Source organism: Mycetomoellerius zeteki, unplaced genomic scaffold, assembly GCF_001594055.1.
Source record: "Mycetomoellerius zeteki isolate Tzet28-1 unplaced genomic scaffold, Tzet1.0 scaffold25, whole genome shotgun sequence".
NCBI lineage: Eukaryota > Metazoa > Arthropoda > Insecta > Hymenoptera > Formicidae > Mycetomoellerius > Mycetomoellerius zeteki.
The window spans coordinates 3,354,145-3,376,484 of NW_017257227.1; the positions used below are offsets into that span (position 1 = coordinate 3,354,145).

General features: G+C 29.2%; 2 protein-coding genes and 1 pseudogene across 2 annotated transcripts; all 3 read right to left on the bottom strand.

Annotated features, from left to right (window-relative positions):
* Nucleotides 1-3,203: 3,203 nt before the first annotated feature.
* On the bottom strand, nucleotides 3,204-13,164 carry Or115 (odorant receptor 115). The gene is made up of 6 exons (XM_018449600.1): nucleotides 13,017-13,164; nucleotides 12,142-12,622; nucleotides 10,913-11,053; nucleotides 4,607-4,706; nucleotides 3,635-3,790; nucleotides 3,204-3,266 (listed from the first exon to the last, which is right to left on the bottom strand). The coding sequence occupies exons 1-6, from the start codon at nucleotides 13,162-13,164 to the stop codon at nucleotides 3,204-3,206; spliced, it is 1,089 nt and encodes a 362-aa protein (XP_018305102.1).
* Nucleotides 13,165-14,316: 1,152 nt separating this feature from the next.
* LOC108723690 (uncharacterized) lies at nucleotides 14,317-20,813 on the bottom strand. The gene is made up of 6 exons (XM_018449601.1): nucleotides 20,792-20,813; nucleotides 17,138-17,263; nucleotides 16,473-16,944; nucleotides 15,917-16,016; nucleotides 14,639-14,794; nucleotides 14,317-14,370 (listed from the first exon to the last, which is right to left on the bottom strand). The coding sequence occupies exons 1-6, from the start codon at nucleotides 20,811-20,813 to the stop codon at nucleotides 14,317-14,319; spliced, it is 930 nt and encodes a 309-aa protein (XP_018305103.1).
* A 238-nt stretch (nucleotides 20,814-21,051) lies between these two features.
* LOC108723691 (odorant receptor 67c-like) lies at nucleotides 21,052-22,096 on the bottom strand (annotated as a pseudogene).
* Nucleotides 22,097-22,340: the final 244 nt, after the last annotated feature.

The following is a 22,340-nucleotide window of genomic DNA, read 5'->3' on the forward strand; positions in this document are numbered from 1 at the left end:
TGAATACTTTGTCCTTTCGAATATTATTGACTACAAATGAGGAGTCGTAATGACCAGCCCCGATTTATTTCTTTTTTCTCTTTTTTTTTCATTTTTATGGATCATATTTCCTTTTTTCGTAGCTTACACGAACGCCTGTAAACACTGAAAATAAAGTAACAAGCATCTCAGCATCTGTCTCAGAATGCATCATGTTGAATCATGAAAGAATCTTCGGTCGTTTTTGGAAATCTTATGGAAAATAACACTGTCAAGACAAGCGTGAAATTCCTTTTATAAATTGCGTTTATATTTTTCATGATTTATGTTTTCATAACATTTCTAAAATCTTTTGAAATAACTGATTATCGCTCACTTGCTTAAACAGAATATTAGAAATAGGATAATTATTTGCTGGAAATTTCAAGTAATTCGTCAGTTATGCGTAATAATCCTTCACTTTGAGCTTTCTGTGTTAAGTCTTGCTTAACTGATCTCACCTGTTGAAATATTCATGCGTTCTCACGATATTTTCCAGCTTCGTCTGGAATTTCGCCCCCATGTATAATAGATTTGTCAGTTCGCGATGCGTAGATTCAAAAACTACACGGAAAGAACTGTTTTGAAAAAGTATCTAAAAATTATTTTCAGATGTGTATTATATCTTGCTAAATTTTTAGATACTTCAGCAAAATTCATTCTTTCCGTGTGATTACCCAAGTACCACAGCAGCGTCTGCAAAGCGCTAAAAAACACTTACATACACTTTTTAGCGCTTTTTTAATGCTTTATAGGTGTTGTGTGCTACTTGGATACTGTATGTGAAGTACTAGGGTGACAATAAAAGAGAGTATCCACTGCTGTGTAAGTACTTGCCGTATAAGTACATATTCTCTAAAATTTATAGAGTGAATCTCAATCTGAAGAGTGAAATCTCACTCTTAAAGACCAAAAATCGAACCAATCTTTGGTAAACCTTTACATTAGGGGACACTTTTTCGATGGTCTTGACTTTGACATATGTTATAAAGGTGAAGATACTGATCAACTTTTCCTTATAAATTAATCGGCGGTCTCTATAGCTTCTAAGATATTTAGATCTTCGCCTCACTAAATGACTCCCTCCTGTCGAGGGAAATGAAAGTCGGACGCCTCTGTAGCAAGGGGGGAGGTGGGGCGAATTTCGCTTCGCGTGGAAGTCGCGCGGGCCCCTAAGTAAGGAGCGAGGTGGGGTGGAAGTAGCTTCGCGTGGAAGTCATGCGCCCCTAAGCAGGAGGGGAGGTGGAGTGAGAGTCGCTTCGCGTGGAAATCGCGCGATATATAGAAAATAATGAAATTTTGAAAATGAATTTTACGTAAATATATCTCGAAAACTATAAGAGACCGCATATTAATTTATAAGGAAAAGTTGATCCCCACCTCTATATAACATATGTCAAGGTTAAGGTCAACGAAGAGGTGTCACCCTAATGTAAAGAAATATACCGATATAATGCGTGATTTTATCCATACTCATAATGCAAGTCTGCTTTAATAGACAAAGATAAAATGATGACAAGAATAAAATTTTATCTCCTTTCTGCATTTGTGTGATACTTCATAAAATTGATTTCATTTTGACGATGTGTTTGATGTTAGAAAAAAGAAAAAGTTACATTGATATGTTAGAAACGCTGCATGCAAATAAAAATGACGCCAAAAATATAAGTAATAATATATTTGTTATTTATGCATTATATTTAAATATAATAAATTTTATAAAGTTAAACTGTTTTATATTTTTGCACTCGTATTAATAATTCAAAAAGTTATTTTGGAATTCATTAAAATTTTTGAACTGTTTACATATTTTTATTCATATTTTTATGGTCTTAAAAATAATTATTGTAATTTTAAATAAAATAGTATATACATTAATATTGAGAATAAATTATCCGCTTGCATGCAAAGGTTCCCTCTGTCGTAGCACTTTGCAACCGAATGGCAATGAAGAATATATGAGACTCTCATGGTCAATATATTTAACTATCGATTGATGTTAAAAATAACATTAAACATATTTTTGATATTTATCATATTATTTCTGACGCCTGAATTATTATAGATATAAGGTAATTAGTTTATATTTGTCTGTTACAAACATTTTCATAAAAATTTATCTTCTTTTCTTTCTGAAGAAATATTCATTTGTTAATAAAAGACATACCAAAATAAATGACATACGAAAAACCTTGTACATTTGGTACGTCCAGAATATTCTAAGGTCCGATTGCATCAACGTTACTTTGACTTTAAGCAAGATTTAAAACTCTCTCTCGTCTCGTTTTAAAGCGAAAAAGAGACACAGAAAGAGTTTTAAGCCTTGCTTAAATCAAAGTAACGTTGGTGAAAACAGGCCTTTTGATGATTAAAGCAAAGACCATCGACGTCAAGGTATTGTTCATGTAACTTTTCTCTTAGAGCGAAAACGTAAAAAGTGAAAAATGTTTCCGTTAACTTTGAATAATAAAAATTTTCACTTTTTACATTTTTGCCCCAAGGAGAAAATTATATAATCGATACCCAGATCGATACCCAGATGAATATGGAGGATACTGATATGGAAGTGATGACGAATATCTCAGTTTGGCATCACCTGTTTCTCTATTATTGTCATCTAATATTTGAAGCGACAGAAAAAAGAACATGGAATATGAATTTTTAAAATACATTTTTGTTTATCTTGTTTCATAAGGAATATTTATAAGCGTGTGAAATAATTGAATGAATTACTGTGAGCGATAATTGATTTCATTAATTAAAACGTTAAATATTATATCATAGTTTGATAAGGATTAATAACATTTACTTATTTAATACTTTCGTAATCAGCTTTTTAAAATTCTTGATTTGTTTAAGTCTTATTTTAAAATCTAAAAAATGTTTGTCGATTCTTTCAAGTACACTTATAAGTCCGTATTCAGAATTTTATCGATAAAAGCGTGCTTTTATCTCTGAAATTCTATAATATGCATAACGTAAAGTATAGTATGTTAGCGCACTAACATCGTTGTAAGCACGTACTGAATGGGCCATAAAATATGATGCAGACAATTTGTTGCATATTAAAAGTAGAAGCAAAATTTTGTATTCTGAGTGTTGCAAATTGATTCTGTATTATTTAACGATAACAGTACAACAGTACAACAATTGTCATGATAATTACAGCAAATTTTAATCATGAATTATTCTTTCCGTTCGGTTACCGTAAGTAATACTGAGAGATAACCGAGTGAAGATCTCACAATCTGAAATAAAATGACATTTGACAGAAAGTTCAACATATTTACATAACATATTCATACGCAATTGCGTAACTAACTCATAGAATCAATGAATCAATCACTCTATTGATTGATAGATCAATCAATTCAATGATTGATCAACCACTCCTTTGCATTATTTGTAATACAGAAAAATATCGTGATTGAGATACGAATGGATGAATGAATGGATTGATCGATCGATTGATTTATTGATTGATCAATAAATTAATAAATCAATTAATTTATGAATTAATTACGAATTTTTCTACGATATAGCAGATATTACATGTCAGACAAAATAACTTACGATGTAATTATTCATAAAATAATAATTTATACAATATTTTTACCTTACTGAACATCTGTAAAGAAAATGTGCTGAATTTCCCAGCAGTTAAGTAAAGAGGTATTGTCGATCTATGCATGATAAGAAGAAGATTTCTGGCTTCCTTTCCTGGCATATTAAACCAGTTCGATTCGTACGCAGACAATCCTATCTCAGTACTCTTAAATGTTATTAATATTTAACACTTAATATCTAAATTCATATAATGATTTTAATGTGATTATTATTTTTTACACTAAATATGTTTCTTCTCAATTTACTAGTCCATTAAAAAGTGTAATATATTATCCTTTCAAGCAGTTATACTTTAATTTATAACACGATAAAAAATTAAAATTAATGATTGATTTTTTGATTCATAAATATTAAATAAGGACTTTATCAACCGAAAAATCTTGATATATTTTTAGCATCTTTAATGTCAAAATGACATTAAAACAATGATAAATAATGTCCGTTTGTTGGGATATTTTACAAAGAAATGAGGAAGTGCAATAGGTATGTAATATGTATTCAGAGGTGCCAAAGAATGCCATTAATGGCATTAGCAATGGATTACGACACGGCGATAACCCGCAAACCTTTTAGCACTTCTGAAATTTATTATACGAAAATACCAGTGAAAGCACATTATGCATATATATTTATATATCTTACTTGAACAAGTAGCATTTCACCGACATAACAATAAATATACAAGTGAACTAGAATAAATCCTACGAAAATGATTAGAAAAATTAATTGGAAGGTCATCGATTCGTTTTCTTCTTCGTTTATTAATACCTGAAATATTTCTGATTTTTATTATTTTACACATTTTCATATTTTCTGAATTAATTAGGAAAATTTATGTTCAGCAACGTGATATATATAAATGTAATGTTAACAAAATGTTAATATTACATTTTAAATTGATTAGAACGGAAATAAATGCGTAAACAATATTTGATAAAATGCTATTCTCCGTGTCACTCACCCTAAAAACTTGGAATCCTTGAAAGCATAATTGAACAGTACAAGAAAGTATCTGTATTAACAGCATCATGTTGAAGGAATCCTCGATTGTTTTTGCAAACCTTGACATATATGATTAGTATTTTCATTTTTATCGATTTACAATATATTGAATTATGACACGCTAAATATAAATATATATGATTTTATTATAATATTATAAGCCCTTTTTTACCAAATGTTCTTTATTCGGATACGATGACATAGCAGATAATTTTTTTCAAGTTAAATTTAATTTAATTGAATTGATTTTAATAAATTAAATTTGAAAATTTATTATATGTATTCTATATAATTTTGTGAACGCGGAGAAAAAGATTTAAAAAAAGATTTATTAATGATTTAAATAATCGATTTTGAAATTATTAGGACAGTAAAGGAAACGTAACAGATGAAAAAATTGGACAATGAAATCAGCTAACATGTTAATAATCATCGTTATGATCGTAACTGGCACTTCTTCCATTATGAAATCAGACTACGGATGCCTTGTTCATAAAACTCTTGGGTTGGAAGCGTACCTATTATACTCGCAAAGTCTCTTATACTGTTATGTTCGACGGAAATTTTCTGTTTTTCAGATTTTTCTTTGAGTTTCCGAAAATGTGGAAATTGCATGGCGACAATTTTTGGGTTGTAGGCGCTTCTGCAGTATTTCTTACCTGGAACTGTGGTCGCTATGCGATTTTCACATCTTTGGAGACCTGTATCCCGAGTCTGTAATTTTTAACGACAGTGTCGGTCTTTATATTGTCCTTGCGCAGATATTATACATACACTGAGAAAAAAGTTTTGTTAATATGTGACAAATCTTAATTTTTTTTTGTTATCCTGACCAAAAATTTTATTCTAATCAAATTTTTTGGTTAAGACAATAAAAAAGTTGTGGTTAGTCACATATCAACAAAATTTTTTTTGAGTGTTTAGTAAAAAAGCTGTGCAACGACAAAACATAACGATACCGGACCGTTGTTAGAAGTTACAGAATCGAGTATGGAGAATCTGAAAGGTAGGAAATTTCCATCGAATGCAATATGGCAGGAGATTGTGAGTGGGTTCGATCTTAACCCAAGGAATTTTATAAACAGGCCTCGTCTGGTTTTACAATGGAAGAAGTATTTTGCCAACTATGGCAATTGTTAACATATTAGTTTATTTTAATATCTGAATTTTTAATCCTCTACATTTCATTTGACTGCCCTAATAATTTTAAAATTAAACAATTATCTACTGCGCAGTGATATCAATGTTTTTTTATATGTGAACTTATTTCATACGAGGTAATCTTGCGTTCTTTAGCATAATAAAATATAAAAAAATGGATAAAAGTTTTTTGTTTCCATAAATTATACAAACCAATTTAAATGTTCATGTCTCATTACAATTTGTCTCAGTTCACTTTTGAACTCTTGAGATGTTTTTACTTCGTTCGAATCGTTAACGAGATTTTTGAGTCTCTCGCGTAAGTTTTCGAATTGGCCGCAGACATGGAGCACTAGCATGGAAATGAAACTGTCGCTACCGGTATAAGCAACCGTTCCGCTAAAAGCAGATAAAATCTGGCATGCACAAATCAATTCAAAAATCGGACTTTTGGTAGCGTCGAAAGGATAATAAACCGTATAAATCATGGGACGAGCCGGGTCACCAGGTGAAAATCTGATGATCACCGAAATCTTTAGAACGATATAAATGATTAGCAAGGTCTGTGTTAGTATTGTGCAGCATATGGATATCTTTCTCACAAGTTTAGCATTCTTCAGCATAATTGTTCTTTCTTCAGACGTTTTTGGCGTATACCAATCTTGGTAGAAGAAGTTGACCAACAGCTTCAAAACTTTAAACAAATATTGTCTTTTTGAATTTTTTGATGAAAATTTATGTAAACAGGTCTAATTTTATTTTATCTCTAGATCAGGCCTGTCCGATTTGAGCTTCGGAGCTAAAACGCAAAGCCATTAACGCAAAAATTCAATATGGATAAGATTTCGGGGACTGTAAAGTATTAATACGCATTTGTGACGCTTATCAACACTTATAATTCCTAAAATGTTACTCACATTGAATTATTTTGCGTCGATAGCTTTGCGTTTTGGCTCCGGAGCTCAAACTGGACAGGCCTGCTCTAGATATTACGCTGACAATTTGGTAGTTTGCCGAATTATATCTTTATTGGACATAATCATGCGAAATGCCGAAACGAAATTGGTGTACGAAAGGATTACAAAAGATGATTAAGAATATAGATAAGAGAAAAATAGTAATAAATCATTTGTTGCTGCCATTATGTCGCTGTTTCATAAACATAGAAATTAGATGTAATTGTTAAGTAGCTGATTAGTATTTATAAAAATCAAAGCTTTCAAATGTTAAATTTATAAGAGATAATTCTATTATTCAAAACGTTAATTTTCTTGCTGTTTCTGACGTTCTTTGTGCTTTGTACCTTTCCTTTTACGCCAAATGGTGAATGCTTTCATGAAAGAATTCGCGACTGGGATATTAGCGGTCGCTAGGTTTTCGGTCATCATATCCACGTTACCCCAAATGAATATCAAATTCGCTGATTGCGGTATACACACAAAGCCCAGCATGAAGAAACTGGCTATCATAAAGCGACATCGGGAGAGTCCGCTCTTTTGTTTAGGACTTTGTAACGGATCGGGCCAGATGCCGACGAGGCTCAAATTGAATCGATTCCATCCGAACGCGAAATTCAAGTCTATACAGATCGAATTTTGCTTCAAAAATCAATGAAGGAAGAAATTCGATCATTATTGGATACTATCAATGTGCCAAAATTATGCATTGGAAGACATCGACGCGATTTGTAATATAATTTTGTTTTCAAAGTATATAATTACAAAAAAGGATACATTCCAATCAGAACATAAAGTCACGACATCAAAATGCCGTCAAAATGATTCTAAAATGATTATTAAAAGTTACTTTTCGATCAGTTAAGATCCATTTTAACATTAAAATGATGTAATCGTGATCTGTTGTTCTACTTGGAATATTTCTTGATTATTTTAACACTCAGCAATTAGCAGCGCACCATATTTCACAAATATACGTGTAATAAGTTTTTTAAACAGTTTGGTACTCTATTCTATAACATTGTAAATTTAGATAGGAATATATCTAGATAACAATTTTATTATTTACAATTCACGTGAGCACATGAGCATCTCTATCCGTGCATACCTCGATCAGCATCCATCGATACTTATACGGATGTCAACGATGCAACGACTGAAACATTTTTACGATCGACTTTTTTCCATCCCTTCCCTAAAGATCACGCATGCTCCGATGCAGAAAGTGATCTACCCTCCGTAAAAGACCCTAAAGTCAAGCCAGAGTAAGTTGCTGCTTCGTATTGAACACTTAGCGATACTTCCGAATATATGTACGTATGTATGTATATAGGTATGTACATGTTTGTATGTATAATTAATTAATTACATATAGAGAAAAGACAACATATGTATCTTTCTATACTCTACGTATAGATACATCATACATCTTACTATTCCAAATATTTCTAATGAAAAGATCCCGAATTTTCCAGCTGTCAATTTAAGAAGAAACATAGATCGATATACGATGAACATTAAGATTTTTGCATTTTTCGGTAGTAGATCGTACCACTTGCATTCATACACGCCGTACGCCATATTGATCTGAAAATTGTAATTTTTCGTATGAGTTGCATCAACATATATTATTGTTTTACTTTTGCCATTTCTGATATCATAATTCGATAATTCTTGACGCTTCAATTACTGTAGATATAATTGGTCTATATTTGTCTATTACAAACATTTTCACAAATATTTATTTTCTTTTTTTCTGAAGAAATATTTATTCATTAATAAAAAATATACCAAAATAAAAGATATACGAAAAATCTTGTACACTCTGGTCCAATATACTATAAATAGCCTTTTGATAATTAGGCAAAGACCATCGACATTAAGGTACTGATCATGTAACTTTTCTCTTAGAGCGAAAACGTAAAAAGTGAAAAATGTTTCCGTTAATCTTGAATAATAAATATTTTCTCTTTTTACATTTTTGCCCTAAGGGGAAAATTATATGATGGATATACAGATCAATACTTAGATGAATATGGAGGATACTGATATGGAAAAGTGATGACGAATATCTCAGTTTGGTCTTTTTTAGCATCACCTGTTTCTCTATTTTTGTCACCTAATATTTGAAGCGACAGAAAAAAGAATATCGAATATGATTTTTTTAAATACATTTTCGTTTACGTTTTATCATAAGGAATATTTATAAGCACGTGAAATAATTGAATGAATTATTGTGTGAGCGGTAATTCATTTCGTTAATTAAAATGTTAAATATTGCATCATAGTTTGATAAGGATTAATAATATTGGCTGCGTTCAGCAGAAAAAGCAGCTTTGCAACTGTTGTAAAATTCTTGAATATGATTGGTTTATACATTTAGATCCAATGAGGAACTAAGGGCAAGACCAATCATATTAAAGAATTTTACAACAGTTGCAAAGCTGCTTTTTCTGCTAAACGCAGCCATTTACTTATTTAATAGTTTCGTAATCAGCTTTTTAAGATTCTTGATTTGTTTAAGTCTTATTTTAAAATCTATAAAACATCTGTCGATTCTTTTAAGCATACTTATAAAATATGATGCAGACAATTTGTTACATATTAAAAATAGAAGTTAAATACTACAATCTTAGTGTCGCAAATTCTGTATTATTTAACGGTAATAGTACAACTGTACAACAATTGTCATCATAATTATAGCGAATTTTAATAATGAATTATTCTTTACGGTCGGTTACCGTAAGTAATACTGAGAGATAACCGAGTGAAGATCTCACAATCTGAAATAAAATGACATTTGACAGAAAGTTCAACATATTTACATAACATATTCATACGCAATTGCGTAACTAACCCATAGAATTAATGAATCAATCAGTCTGTTGATTGATAGATCAATCAGTTCAATGATTGATCAATAAATTCTTTGCAATAATATCAGGAAAACATCGTGATTGATTTATGAATAGATAAATGAATGAATTGATCGATTAATTGATTTATTAATTGATTGATAGATCTATTGATCGATCAACTAATAAATCAATCAATTTATGAATTAATCACGAATTTTTTAAAGATATTACAGATATTACTTGTCGGACAAAGTAGCTCACAATATCATTATTTATATATATAAAATAATAATCATTTAAATAATATTTTTACCTTACTGAACATCTGTAAAGAGAATGTGCTGAATTTCCCAGCTGTTAAGCAAAGAGGCGCTGTTGATCTATGTATGATAAATAGAAGATTACTGGCTTCCTTTCCTGGCACATTAAACCAGTTCGATTCGTAAGCAGAGTATCCTATCTCAGTACTCTTAAATGTCATTAATTAATATTTAGTACTTAATATCTAAATTTATATAATTCTTTTAATGTGCGATTATTATTTTCTACAGTAAATATATTATATTTCTTCACAATTTACTAGACGATAAAAAAGTGTAATATGTTATTCTTTCAAACAGTTATATTTTAATTTATAAGACGATGAAAAATCAAAGCTAATTGATTCTTCGATTAAAATATAACGTACATATATATATATATATGTGTATGTTTAATATTTGCAATAAATTCATATTCTACTATTCTAGCAAACAAACTGACGTTATTTGTCGCCATTTTAATGTACTTTTAGCTTTTTTAATGATGTTAACATGCTGATTAATAATGTCAATTTGTTTGTTGGGATTTTTATGAAGAAATGAGGAAGTGCAATATGTAATATACATTCAGAGGTACTAAAAAGTTTACAGGTTATGGCCGTGTCATAATCCATTGCTAATGCCATTAATGGCATTAAATAACCCGTAAACCTTTTAGCACTTCTGAAGAAAATACCCGTGAAAGCATCATGCGCATATATTTATGCATCTTACTTGAACAAGCAGCATTTCACCGACATAACAATAAACATACAAGTGAACTAGAACAAATCCTACGAAACTGATTAGAAAAATTAATTGGAAGGTCATCGATTCGTTTTCTTCTTCGTTTATTAATATCTGAAATATTCCTAATTTTTATTATTTTACACATTTTCATATTTTCTGAATTAATTAGGAAAATTTATGCTCAGCAACGTGATATAAACAAATGTAACGTTAACAAAATGTTGATATTACATTTTAAACTGATTAGAACGGAAATAAATGCATAAACAATATTTGATAAAATGCTATTTTCGAGCCACTCACCGTAAAAACCTGGAACCCTTGAAAGCATAATTGAACAGTACAAGAAAGCATCTGTATTAGCATCATCATGTTGAAGGACTCCTCGATTGTTTTTGCAAACCTTGACATATATGATTAGTATTTTCATTTTTATCGATTTATATTGAATTATGACACGCTAAATATACATATATATGATTTTGCAAATTACATTTGCATAAACAATTTCTTATTAAATAGATCATTTTACGTTAGACAAAATATTATAAGCCTTTTTTTACCAAATGTTCTTTATTCGGACACGATGACATAGCAGATAATTTTTTTCAAGTTAAATTTAATTTAATTGAATTGATTTTAATAAACTAACTTGAAAATTTATTGTATGCATTCCATATAATTTTGTGAACGGAGAAAAAAATTTGAAAAAAAATTTATTAATGATTTAAATAATTGATTTTGAAATTATTAGGACAGTGAAATGAAACGTAATGGATGAAAAATTTAGACAATGAAATCAGCTAACGTGTTAATAATCATCGTGACTGACTATGCACTTTTTCCATTATGAAACCAGACGATGGATGCCCTGTTCATAAAACTCTTGGAATCGTATTTACTCACAAACAGTCTCCTGCACTGTTGCGTCCGGCGGAAATTTCTGCTTTTCAAATTTTTCTTCGAGTCTGCAAAGATGTAGAAATCGCATGGCGACAAGTTTGGGTTGAAGGCAAGGTGCTCCAGTATTTCTCACCGGAACTGTGGTCGCTATGCGATTTCCAAATCTTTGGAGACTTGTATCCCGAGTCTGCAATGTTTAACGACAGTGTCGGTCCTTACATTGTCTGTTGCGTAGATATTATATGTAGTGTACAACGACAACGTAACGATACCGAATTGTCATTAGAAGTTACAGAATCGAATACTGATGGAGAATTTGAAAGGTAGGAAATTTTCGTTGGACGCAGCATGGCAGAAGACTACTTTTGAGTGGGTTAAATCCTAGCCCAAGGAATTTTATAAATAGGCCTGGATCGACTGGTTTCACATCGAAGAAGTGTTTTGCTAATTATGGCAATTATTAACATATTAGTTCATTTCAACATCCGAAATTTTATCGGCTACATTTCATTTGACTGTCCTAATCCTTGTCCTGTTCTTTATCATATAAAATGGATAAAAGTTTTTCTTTCCATAAATTATACAAACCAGTTTAAATGTTCATGCCTCATTACAATTTGTCTCAGTTCACTCTTGAACTCTTGAGACGTTTTTATTCCGTTCGAATCGTTAACGAGATTCTTGAGTCTCTCGCGCAAGTTTTCGAATTGGCCGCAGACGTGGAGCACTAGCATAGAAATGAAACTGTCGGTACCGGTATAAGTAACCGTTGCGCTATAAGCAGATAAAATCTGGCATATGCAAATCAATTCAAAAATCGGACTTCTGGTAATGTCGAAAGGAAAATAGGCCGTATAAAGCATGGGACAAGCCGGGTCATTAGGTGAAAATCTGATGATCGTCGAGATCCTTAGAACGATATATATGGTTACCATTATCTGCGTTAGTATTGTGCACCATATGGATATCTTTCTCACAATTTTGGCATTTTTCAGCATAATTGTTCTTTCTTCAGACGTTTTTGGCATATACCAATCTTGATAGAAGAAGTTGACCAACAGCTTCAAAACTTTAAACAAATATTGTCTTTTGGATTTTTTAATGAAAATTTATGTAAACAAGTCTAATTTTATTTTATCATTCGATATTAAGCTGACAATTTGGCATTTTGTCGAATTGTTTTTATTGGACATAATCGCACGAAATGCCGAATCCAAATTGCTGTACGAAACGATTACAAAAGATAATTAAGAATATAAATAAGAGAAAAATAATAATATATCATTTTTTATTGCCATCTCGTGTCGCTGTTTCGTAAATGGAAATTAGATGTAATTGTTAAGTAGCTGATTGGTATTTATAAAAATTAGAGCTTCATAATGTTAAATTTATAAGAGATAATTCTATTATTCAAAAAGTATTAATTCTCTTGCGCTGTTTTTAACGTTCTTTGTGCTTTGTACCTTTCCTTCTGCGCCAGATGGTGAATGCTTTCATGAAAGAATTCGCGACTGGGATATTAGCGGTCGCCAAGTTTTCGGTCATCATATCCACGTCACCCCAAATGAATACCAAATTCGTCGATTGCGGTATACACATAAAGCCCAGCATGAAGAAGCTGGCTATCATAAAGCGACATCGGGAGAGTCCGCTCTTTTGTTTAGGATCTTGTAACGGATCGGGCCAGATGCCGACGAGGCCCAAATTGAATCGATTCCATCCGATCGCGAAATTCAAGTCTATGCAGATCGAATTTTACTTCAAAAATTAACAAAGGAAGAAATTCGATCATTATTGGATATTGTCAATATGCTACAATTATACATTGGGAGAACATCGATGCGATTTATAAAATAATTGTGCTTCCAAAATATATAATTACAAAAAAGGATACATTCCAAGCAAAACATAAAGTCATCATGACATCAAAATGGTTCTAAAATGATTATTAAAAATCACTTTTCGATCAATCACGATTCATCTTAATGTCAAAATGATATTATCGCAATCTGTTGTTCTACTTAGAATATTTCTTAATTATTTTAAACACTCAACAATTTGCAGCGCACCATATTTCACAAATATACATGTAATACGTTCTTTAAACAGCTTTGTACTCTCTTCTCTAACTCTCTTGTGGAGAGATAGGAATATATCTAGATAACAATTTTATTATCTAAAATTCACGTGAGCACATGAACATCTATTCGCGCATACCTCGATCAGCATCCATCGATACTTATACGGATGTCAACGATGCAACGACTGAAACATTTTTACGATCGACTTTTTTCCATCCCTTCCCTAAAGATCACGCATGCTCCGATGCAGAAAGTGATCTACCCTCCGTAAAAGACCCTAAAGTCAAGCCAGAGTAAGTTGCTGCTTCGTATTGAACACTTAGCGATACTTCCGAATCGAGTTAGATAAAAATTTATTGCAGCTTGTTGACAAAATATGTGAGTTTAGTTATTATATACTGCTAATGTGTTCGATGATCAAGAATTATTATTTAATTATTTATTAGAAGTACGTATTATTGCAATATTATCAAACTGATCATTTTTGTCCTTAAACAAAGGAAGTAAATAATTCGACAGCTAATAGTCGAATAACAGTTTGACATGTTGCGCAAAAATGTGTATTATTTTTATTTCGAAAATAGTGTTGGAGGCAGTGCAAAAATTTGTTTATTCTGTTATATACAAATTTATATCGTAGTGATGAAATTGATTTGTTATCATCTCTTTAGTATCATTTTCTTTAATCTTTTATTGTTAACAATGCCGATAGGTATCCCATTGATGTTTTCAGAATCTAAACAGAATATAAAATACGGATAAAATACGATTTTATATAATTATGATGTATGTGTCATGAACGTACATAATATACGAAATATATATATTATATAAAAATGTAATATGAAAATATATATATAAAACAGAAATAAAACAGAACAAAAAAAAATAATTTAATTCGATTTAATAATAATGGAAAAGAATGTTTCTATAGAAACACATATTGATGTAGATAAATCGCGTATAAACGAAGTTTATACTTTCTTTTTATAAATATATCTTACTATTCCGAACATCTCTAACGAAAATATTCCGAATTTTCCAATCGTCAATCTAAGAGGAATCCTAGATCGATATACAATGAACATTAAGTCTTTTGCGTGTTTCGGTGGTATATCATACCACTTGCATTCATATACGCCGTATGTCATTTTGGTGCTCTGAAAATTACAAAATTTCATACGAGTTTTCTTTTTGAACAGTGGGTTGATCATGACTTTTTTAAGAACGTTTTCATTTTTCATTGTGAACAATTTTATATAAATAAACTTGAAAACATTAAAAAATTTTTACTTCATATAAAAAGTAAAAATAAATTTTTGCCTTTTATGTAGTGGATATTTGATAATTTATTAACTCTCTCTCTCTCTCTCTCTCTCTCTCTCTCGCACACACGACTCGGTCGCATTAATACACGTAATTAGCTCACCTCCGTCATCAGTCTTTCAGCTGAGTAGCAGTATGCATACATATTTGTTAACAAAACAACAAAGTAAAATGACAGAAAAGTCATTTTAATAACAGGCACTTTCATATTATCTGTTATTATCTGGAAATATTGCATTTTAATTATTGTATGTAAAAAGGCAATGCAAATCTAATATAATATATTATGTTGTGAACACAATATATAATGTTATATAATAAAATATTTCTCCAGCAAATAGGAAATAATTATTCCTTATTTTTGTATATATCAGATTTTAATAATTATATAACAATTACATAACGTTATATAATAATTATATAATTATATAGCAATTATACAATCTCTCAAAGTTCATAATATTATAGTAAGAAAGTTCTTGGAAAATTTAGTAAAAAATTTATTTGAAAATTTTCATTATAAACAGTGGTTTTTAATGAAATAATAAAAGTTTAGTTATAGCCAATTACAGACTACGTTTAAACGGTCACCTGTCCATGAGTTGCGCATGCGGTAGTTTAATGAGCGCTGGTGAGTGCTAATTTCAACACGCTCACTAATACTCACAGGTGGCTATTTAAATTATGTAATCTATAATTGGCTGTATATTTAAATCGTTATATCTCAGAAATTATTGCTTAAAATAAAAATTTATAAATAACTTCTTTATTTAATTTTTCGAAAACTTTCTTGCTATAGTATTTTGTCAAAAATTTTTGTATACAATTATATAAATATTATATTCTGTACACAGGGATTAATAAATTTAATATCTACACATTTAGCTCTTAAATTTTTTTTTCAAAAAAACGCAGATTTATATATATATATATATAATATAAATGATCTTACTTACTGTGAAAACTTGAAAGGTTATGAAACATATCTGAAAAGTAGCAGCTAACACATGCACAAATAACACTGGGCTGTAGCAGCCGTCGATGATCTTTGCGTTCCTTGAAAATTTGTATTCATACATTATACGTTAACGACTTATAACTTGGATCTCAATGTATACAAATCTTTAAAAAGATTTAACTTGTTTTTTTTTTATTATTTATATCTTGAATTTATATCTTGAATCTATCCTAATTTATAATTTAATGTGATATTTTTCATCGTTTATCATTGTCATCATCGTTTATCATTTTTTAATCGATTTTGTTCATTTTTAAATCTAATAGTTCAATTTTTTTCTTGTTAGTTTTTAAAAACAAGATATATTTTCAAAAAAAGATTGATCTACAATTGTTTTTATATAATGCCTTGTGAATATTTTTTCTTGTTTGATAGGAGACGGATAAGTGTCAGACATTATTTTTAATTTTTTTTCTCAAAAATTATTTCTTATTAAGGAATGTTTATAAATACTTTATAGTATGAAGTAATGCACCAGATATTCTCCGACGTACCTGATCAGATGATCATGTCGTACAACGATCGCAGCTAAACCTTCTCTAAATCTCGAGGAAGATATAGATTTGCTGACTAATTCATTGACCAAATTGTTCAGCGTCGTCCGTAGATTTATCAGTTGCGCGCACACTTGTAGCACGAGTATCGAAACAAAGCTGTCGATGGTGTAATTAGCGAGAACTGAATATGTTCCTCCAGATAGTTGAATAAAATAGGTGATTTCGTAGAATGGACTCCTTTGAAGATTTTCTAATCGATAGACGAGATTCCGTTGAGGTTGGTTTATATTTTTAAAGAACCTCAGTAAATACAAAGAAAGGTAAAATGTAGTCAAGCCCGCCGCAGACAAACAACATCTAAAGGATAAACTTCTGCCACGTCTTGAAATCTTCAACATAGTATTTCGTTCCCAGTCGCTCGTAGAAGTCATCCAATCAGTCATGATAGATGCCATCAGCGGCCGAAGTGCTTCTAAATTAATATAATATATTAATATAAACGTAAATTACAGATGCAAGCATTTCTTTATAAGAAGATTATTGAATAGTCCGAACATTTTGTGCTTAGATAAGAGGAATACAACTTTAATATTTATCATAAACGATAAAAATAGATCCATTTGATATTTATGAAAATATATATTTGTGAAAAATAAGCTTACTTTCGCCATGATACCAGGTAACAATCAATTTACACACTCCCATCAAACTAAAAGTCGCCGAGACAAAATTTTCCAGTACTCCAGACAGGTTACCCCAAGCACGAAGCACATTCATTATCTGAGGACCTGATACGTAAAAGCTCACAGTACACGTAACAATAATGAATCTTATATTTGGCCGACGAAATTCACTCAAAGGGATATGTGGATCGGGCCATATGCCAAATATCCATAGCCATTGACGAGTCAAGGTAAACACGTAATTCAAATCTGATAAAATCAAATTTTAAAAGAAATATCATTGCTTAACGTTAAATTGAATTAGATATCAATTTGTTAAAGTATTTTCTAACATTTTTTCCACTAGAAGTAATTATTTTTATTAGACTTCACTAATAATTAGAAGCTATTTAAATTTTTATATTTTCTGTAATTGTAGCATAGGAGAATACACTTCTTTTATATTACTTTTCATAGAATTTGTTATGTCATTATAAATTTTAGTTGACACTGCTCTATTGCTTGTGCACATAGTAACACGTATTAAAGCAGTAAATAATAAAATGAATAATATTGTACCAATGTGTATAGTGATTCTATTAAAACTCAAAATTTTTTAATAATTACGTTTCTTCAACATTGCGCTATTTTTATATGCAGTTATATTGCTTTACAAGTTTGTCTTCACAAGATCTCTTTGCGCCAAATTTTATATTATTATTGTATATAAATACATACTTGCTGCTTTCGATTTTCAAAGAGTTACTATTTTCGATACTGGTTTTCTTTGTTATACTAGAGAGAAACAATGTACGATTTGTGCACAACTAATCGTTTACTATGCACCAACTTCACTATTCAAAATCACTGTAATTCTACACATTGAAAACAAACATTTTTGTACCCGCATATAAAATTTTATTTCTCTATCCACGCAAACATTCGTGGAATATAAAATTCTGTGAAAAATCTATAGACTGGCAAAATTTATAGACTTACAAAAATCTGCGATGCTTCTTTGCGAATTTTTGCAACAAATTATTACAATCATAAAGCGAATATTTCTTTTCTTTAGTAAACAATTATTTGTTTCAAAAATATTAATATTAATATTTACTTTTTTACTAAATGCTTTATAGAGTACATTTACTTTAAAAGAAGAAATATTGTTTTGTTCATGAAATAAAAACAAAATAAAGTATATGATAAACTAGCATGACTAGTAGAAAATTAAGAAAATATTGAAAACTAACAATAAACATGATTATCAATGTACATGATAATATTCTATATGAAAGTAGTTATGCGGTACTATAAGCTTTTCTTTAATTTCACACAAATATAACATTCAGTAACTCAATAATTAACTTTTTCAGAATGTTTATAAAATTAAAATTAAAATGATGTTTTTATTAATACACATGTGATAAAAAAAACTTGATTATAATAAGTAAGTAAAGTAACAAGGCAATTTTTATATATTACATTATATCATACAAGTATTTTATATGATGTAATTCTATTTTTAATAGAATATCGCGTTGCAAATATTTTTGCTTTTTTCGAGACATTCTACCTTTGTTAACATTCATTGATGTTCACGGCACAAAAATTATCGTTTGACTGAATCGTTCTTCTCGATTATACCAAACCATTATGATTTTGCGCTTGCTCAGTATACAAAGGATTCAACCGCCATCTATGAGTACTTCTGTAAACTCTTTCGGATAACAGTCAATAATAACACGCATATAATTCTTACGTTATTGTATTGAGAGAAAAGTATATTTGTGACTATAATTGCATGATAAAATAATTATAGTTAGGAGCATCATTTTTATAGTTATTATGCTATAATGTTAGTAACAATAACCTTATATGTATAGTTCTATCAAATCGGACAAAAATTGTACTATAAATTATGATAATTTAAAATATTAATATAGTAAAATACGAAAATACGTATGGTAAATAAAATAATCATTTTTATGTGATAATTTTAATCATAATTATAATGAATATAACCAACATTAACATTTTTTCAACATTAACTTACTATATGGTAACAATAACTAAAAAATATAGAAAAATGGAAAAATTAATCATTTTCAAATAGTGTGTGTGACTATATTAATAGCACATTTGACTGTACTTCTAGCTACAAATTTACTACATGTACCTATTATAAAAACTAAAAAGAAAATAATTGTAAAGTAATTATTTGCACTAAATGTTTGGCAATACTATAGTAATAGTATATTTGATTACTACATTTACATAAATAATAATTTAACATTTTCCTTAAAAAAAAAACTACTGGAATAAGAATTATATCACAGTCAAAACCGGTCATATTTATACTCAAAAATAAAACGTGCAATACTCAGATCGCAGCGAGACGATGCCCGCCACGCTCGGACGATCTTTCGAGATTGAGGATAATCGCTGTCTTTATCATTTCCTTATTAAGTTAATAAATATCAGTGTATTATTTCGTTTCCATGTAATCTCCTCAAATATTAATAATATTAAACAGTTAGCAAAGGCATGAGAAGATTTTAAATAAATAATTTACATTATTTATTTAAAAACGTATTTGTTTGAAAAAGATATATTACAGGTAACACATATAAATCCGTTCATACTAATTAATGTATAAAAGATATATGAAAAATATTATTAATTGAGTATATACATTAATTTACTCCAGTATTACTCCAGTATTATTTTCTCTAATTTATTACTATGTAGAAAATGTAGGTGTCTTATTAACATTTTCTTTATTTGTGTAAAATACAAATAAAGAATAAATTGTTATGTTGTTTTCATAGGTGATATTAATAACAATTTTATTATATATAATATACAATAAACATCAATGCCAATATTCAGAACGCACTTATAACGACGTTAGCGCGTATTTAACATTTAGTTTATATTAACAGTTTGTTGTTAACAGAAAATAATATATATTTTTTTCAGGTCCGATAGTTGTTAATAACATTTCACTGTACCACGACATTTATTGGTATTTTAATACGAAAACGAAAATACATAGTTATTAAAACTTTAAAATTAATATTTAATATATTTAATATTTAGTAAATATATTAAATTTTTTGTTTCATAAACTATACAAAAAACAGAAAAAATTGACTCACTTACCGTAAAAACTTCACAATATAAAAATTTCACAATATAAATAAATTAGCGGTTAACATGTGCACAAATAACACTGCGCTAAATCGATAATCTTCGTATTTCTTGAAAATTTATGCATTTCTCTTTCTTATTTGTTATCCATTTATTACTATTTTAAAGATTCATGTTTTAAGTAAGATTTAATTTTAAGATTTTTTAAGTCAGTTGATATCTGACTTTTTTAGCATATACATATAAGTCTAATAATTTAAAATTTTGTGAGTCATCAAAATCATATTATATATAATAAAAAATTAGGATATCCTAAAAAAATAAATAACCGATATTTATATAAATGTTATTACATAAATATAATATTAACACGCTTTATTTAAAAAAACCATTAACGAAATAACATGCTAAATAACAAATAAAATACAGTTATTTACTAAAATTTAATATAACAGTATGCCTTGGCGTACATTCGTTTAAATTGTTGATGTAAATTCTTACCTGAATTATGAATTGCTTTCATATTTAATATGCAAGTATTATTATTTAATTGCTTAATAGGCGAATTATTGTAATACAATAAATCCAATAAATTTTATCCTCTAAACGGAAGTAAGTGTATAGTTCAACAAGTAATAGTCAAATAATAGTTTGACATACTGCGCAAACATGTATTTTTCTAATTCGAAAGTGACGTTACAGACAATCGATCTAACTTATTTTCATTTCATTACTCAAAGATTGATGTATAGTAATGAAATTTATTTTATTATCATTCCTTTAGTATCATTTCCTTAATCTCTCATTGTTAGCAACGCTGATAAGTATCCCATTGATGTTTTCAAAACCTATAAACAAAGTAAAAACTACAAGTAAAATATAATTTTATATAATCCTGTAATGGATATCAGAAAGAGATAATAATATATAAAATATATAATATATAAAATTTTCAGTATAATAAAATAAAAAATAATTTAATTTAATTTAATGATTACGAATAGGGATGTTTCTATATAAACACACTCATATATAGATAAAGACGAATCGCGTATATGGATAAGGAGTATGTATTCTTCTCATAAATATATCTTACTATTCCAAACATTTCTAGCGAAAAGGTTCCGAATTTTCCAGCCGTCAATCTAAGGGGAATTCTAGATCGATGTACAATGAACATTAAGTTTTTTGCGTCTTTCGATGATAGATCGTACCATTTGCATTCATAGACGCCGTATCCCATCCTAGTGCTCTAAAAATTATAAAATTTCGCATAGGATTTTTTTTTTGTATAGTGAATTGATTATGAATCTTTTGAGAATTTTTTTCATTTTTCACTATGAAGACTTTTATAGAAATAGAGAAGCTTGAAAATTTTTATTTTATGTCAAATATTTATTTTATATAAAAAATAAAAATAAATTGTTGCTTTTTATACACTTTAGTTCATAATTTATTAGTTTGCATAGGATCTAGTCGTATTAATCCATGATCCGCGTAGTTGTCTTACCTCCGTTATCAGTTTTTCAGCTGAGTAGCAATATGTATACAAGCTGAACAGCACTAAGCTCAAGTATAATGTGAGAAAAATCATTTTGACAATAGGCACGTTTATATTATTTGTTATTATCTGGAAATGATATGTAATAAAACAATCCTCTGTGTAAAGAAATGTGTATAAATGATTTCACTTACAGTAAAAACTTGAAAAGTTATAAAACACATCTGAAAAGTAGCAGATAACACGTGTACAAATAACACTGAGCTGTAGCAGCCGTCAATCGTCTTTGCAGCCCTTAAAAACATTATTCATTCGTTATACATTAATGATTTATTACTCGAATTTTAATGTGTACAAATCTTTAAAAAAAATTTATTCTATCTTGAATTTATCATTATTTGTGCTTCAAATTTATATTTTTTATTGTGTTCGTTTTTAAATCTGATTGTGTCAAATTTCCTTTTACTGCTTAAAAACATGAGAAATTAAAATAAAGATTGATCAACAAATATTTTTTTATAATACAATATGATACAAATATTTGTTCTT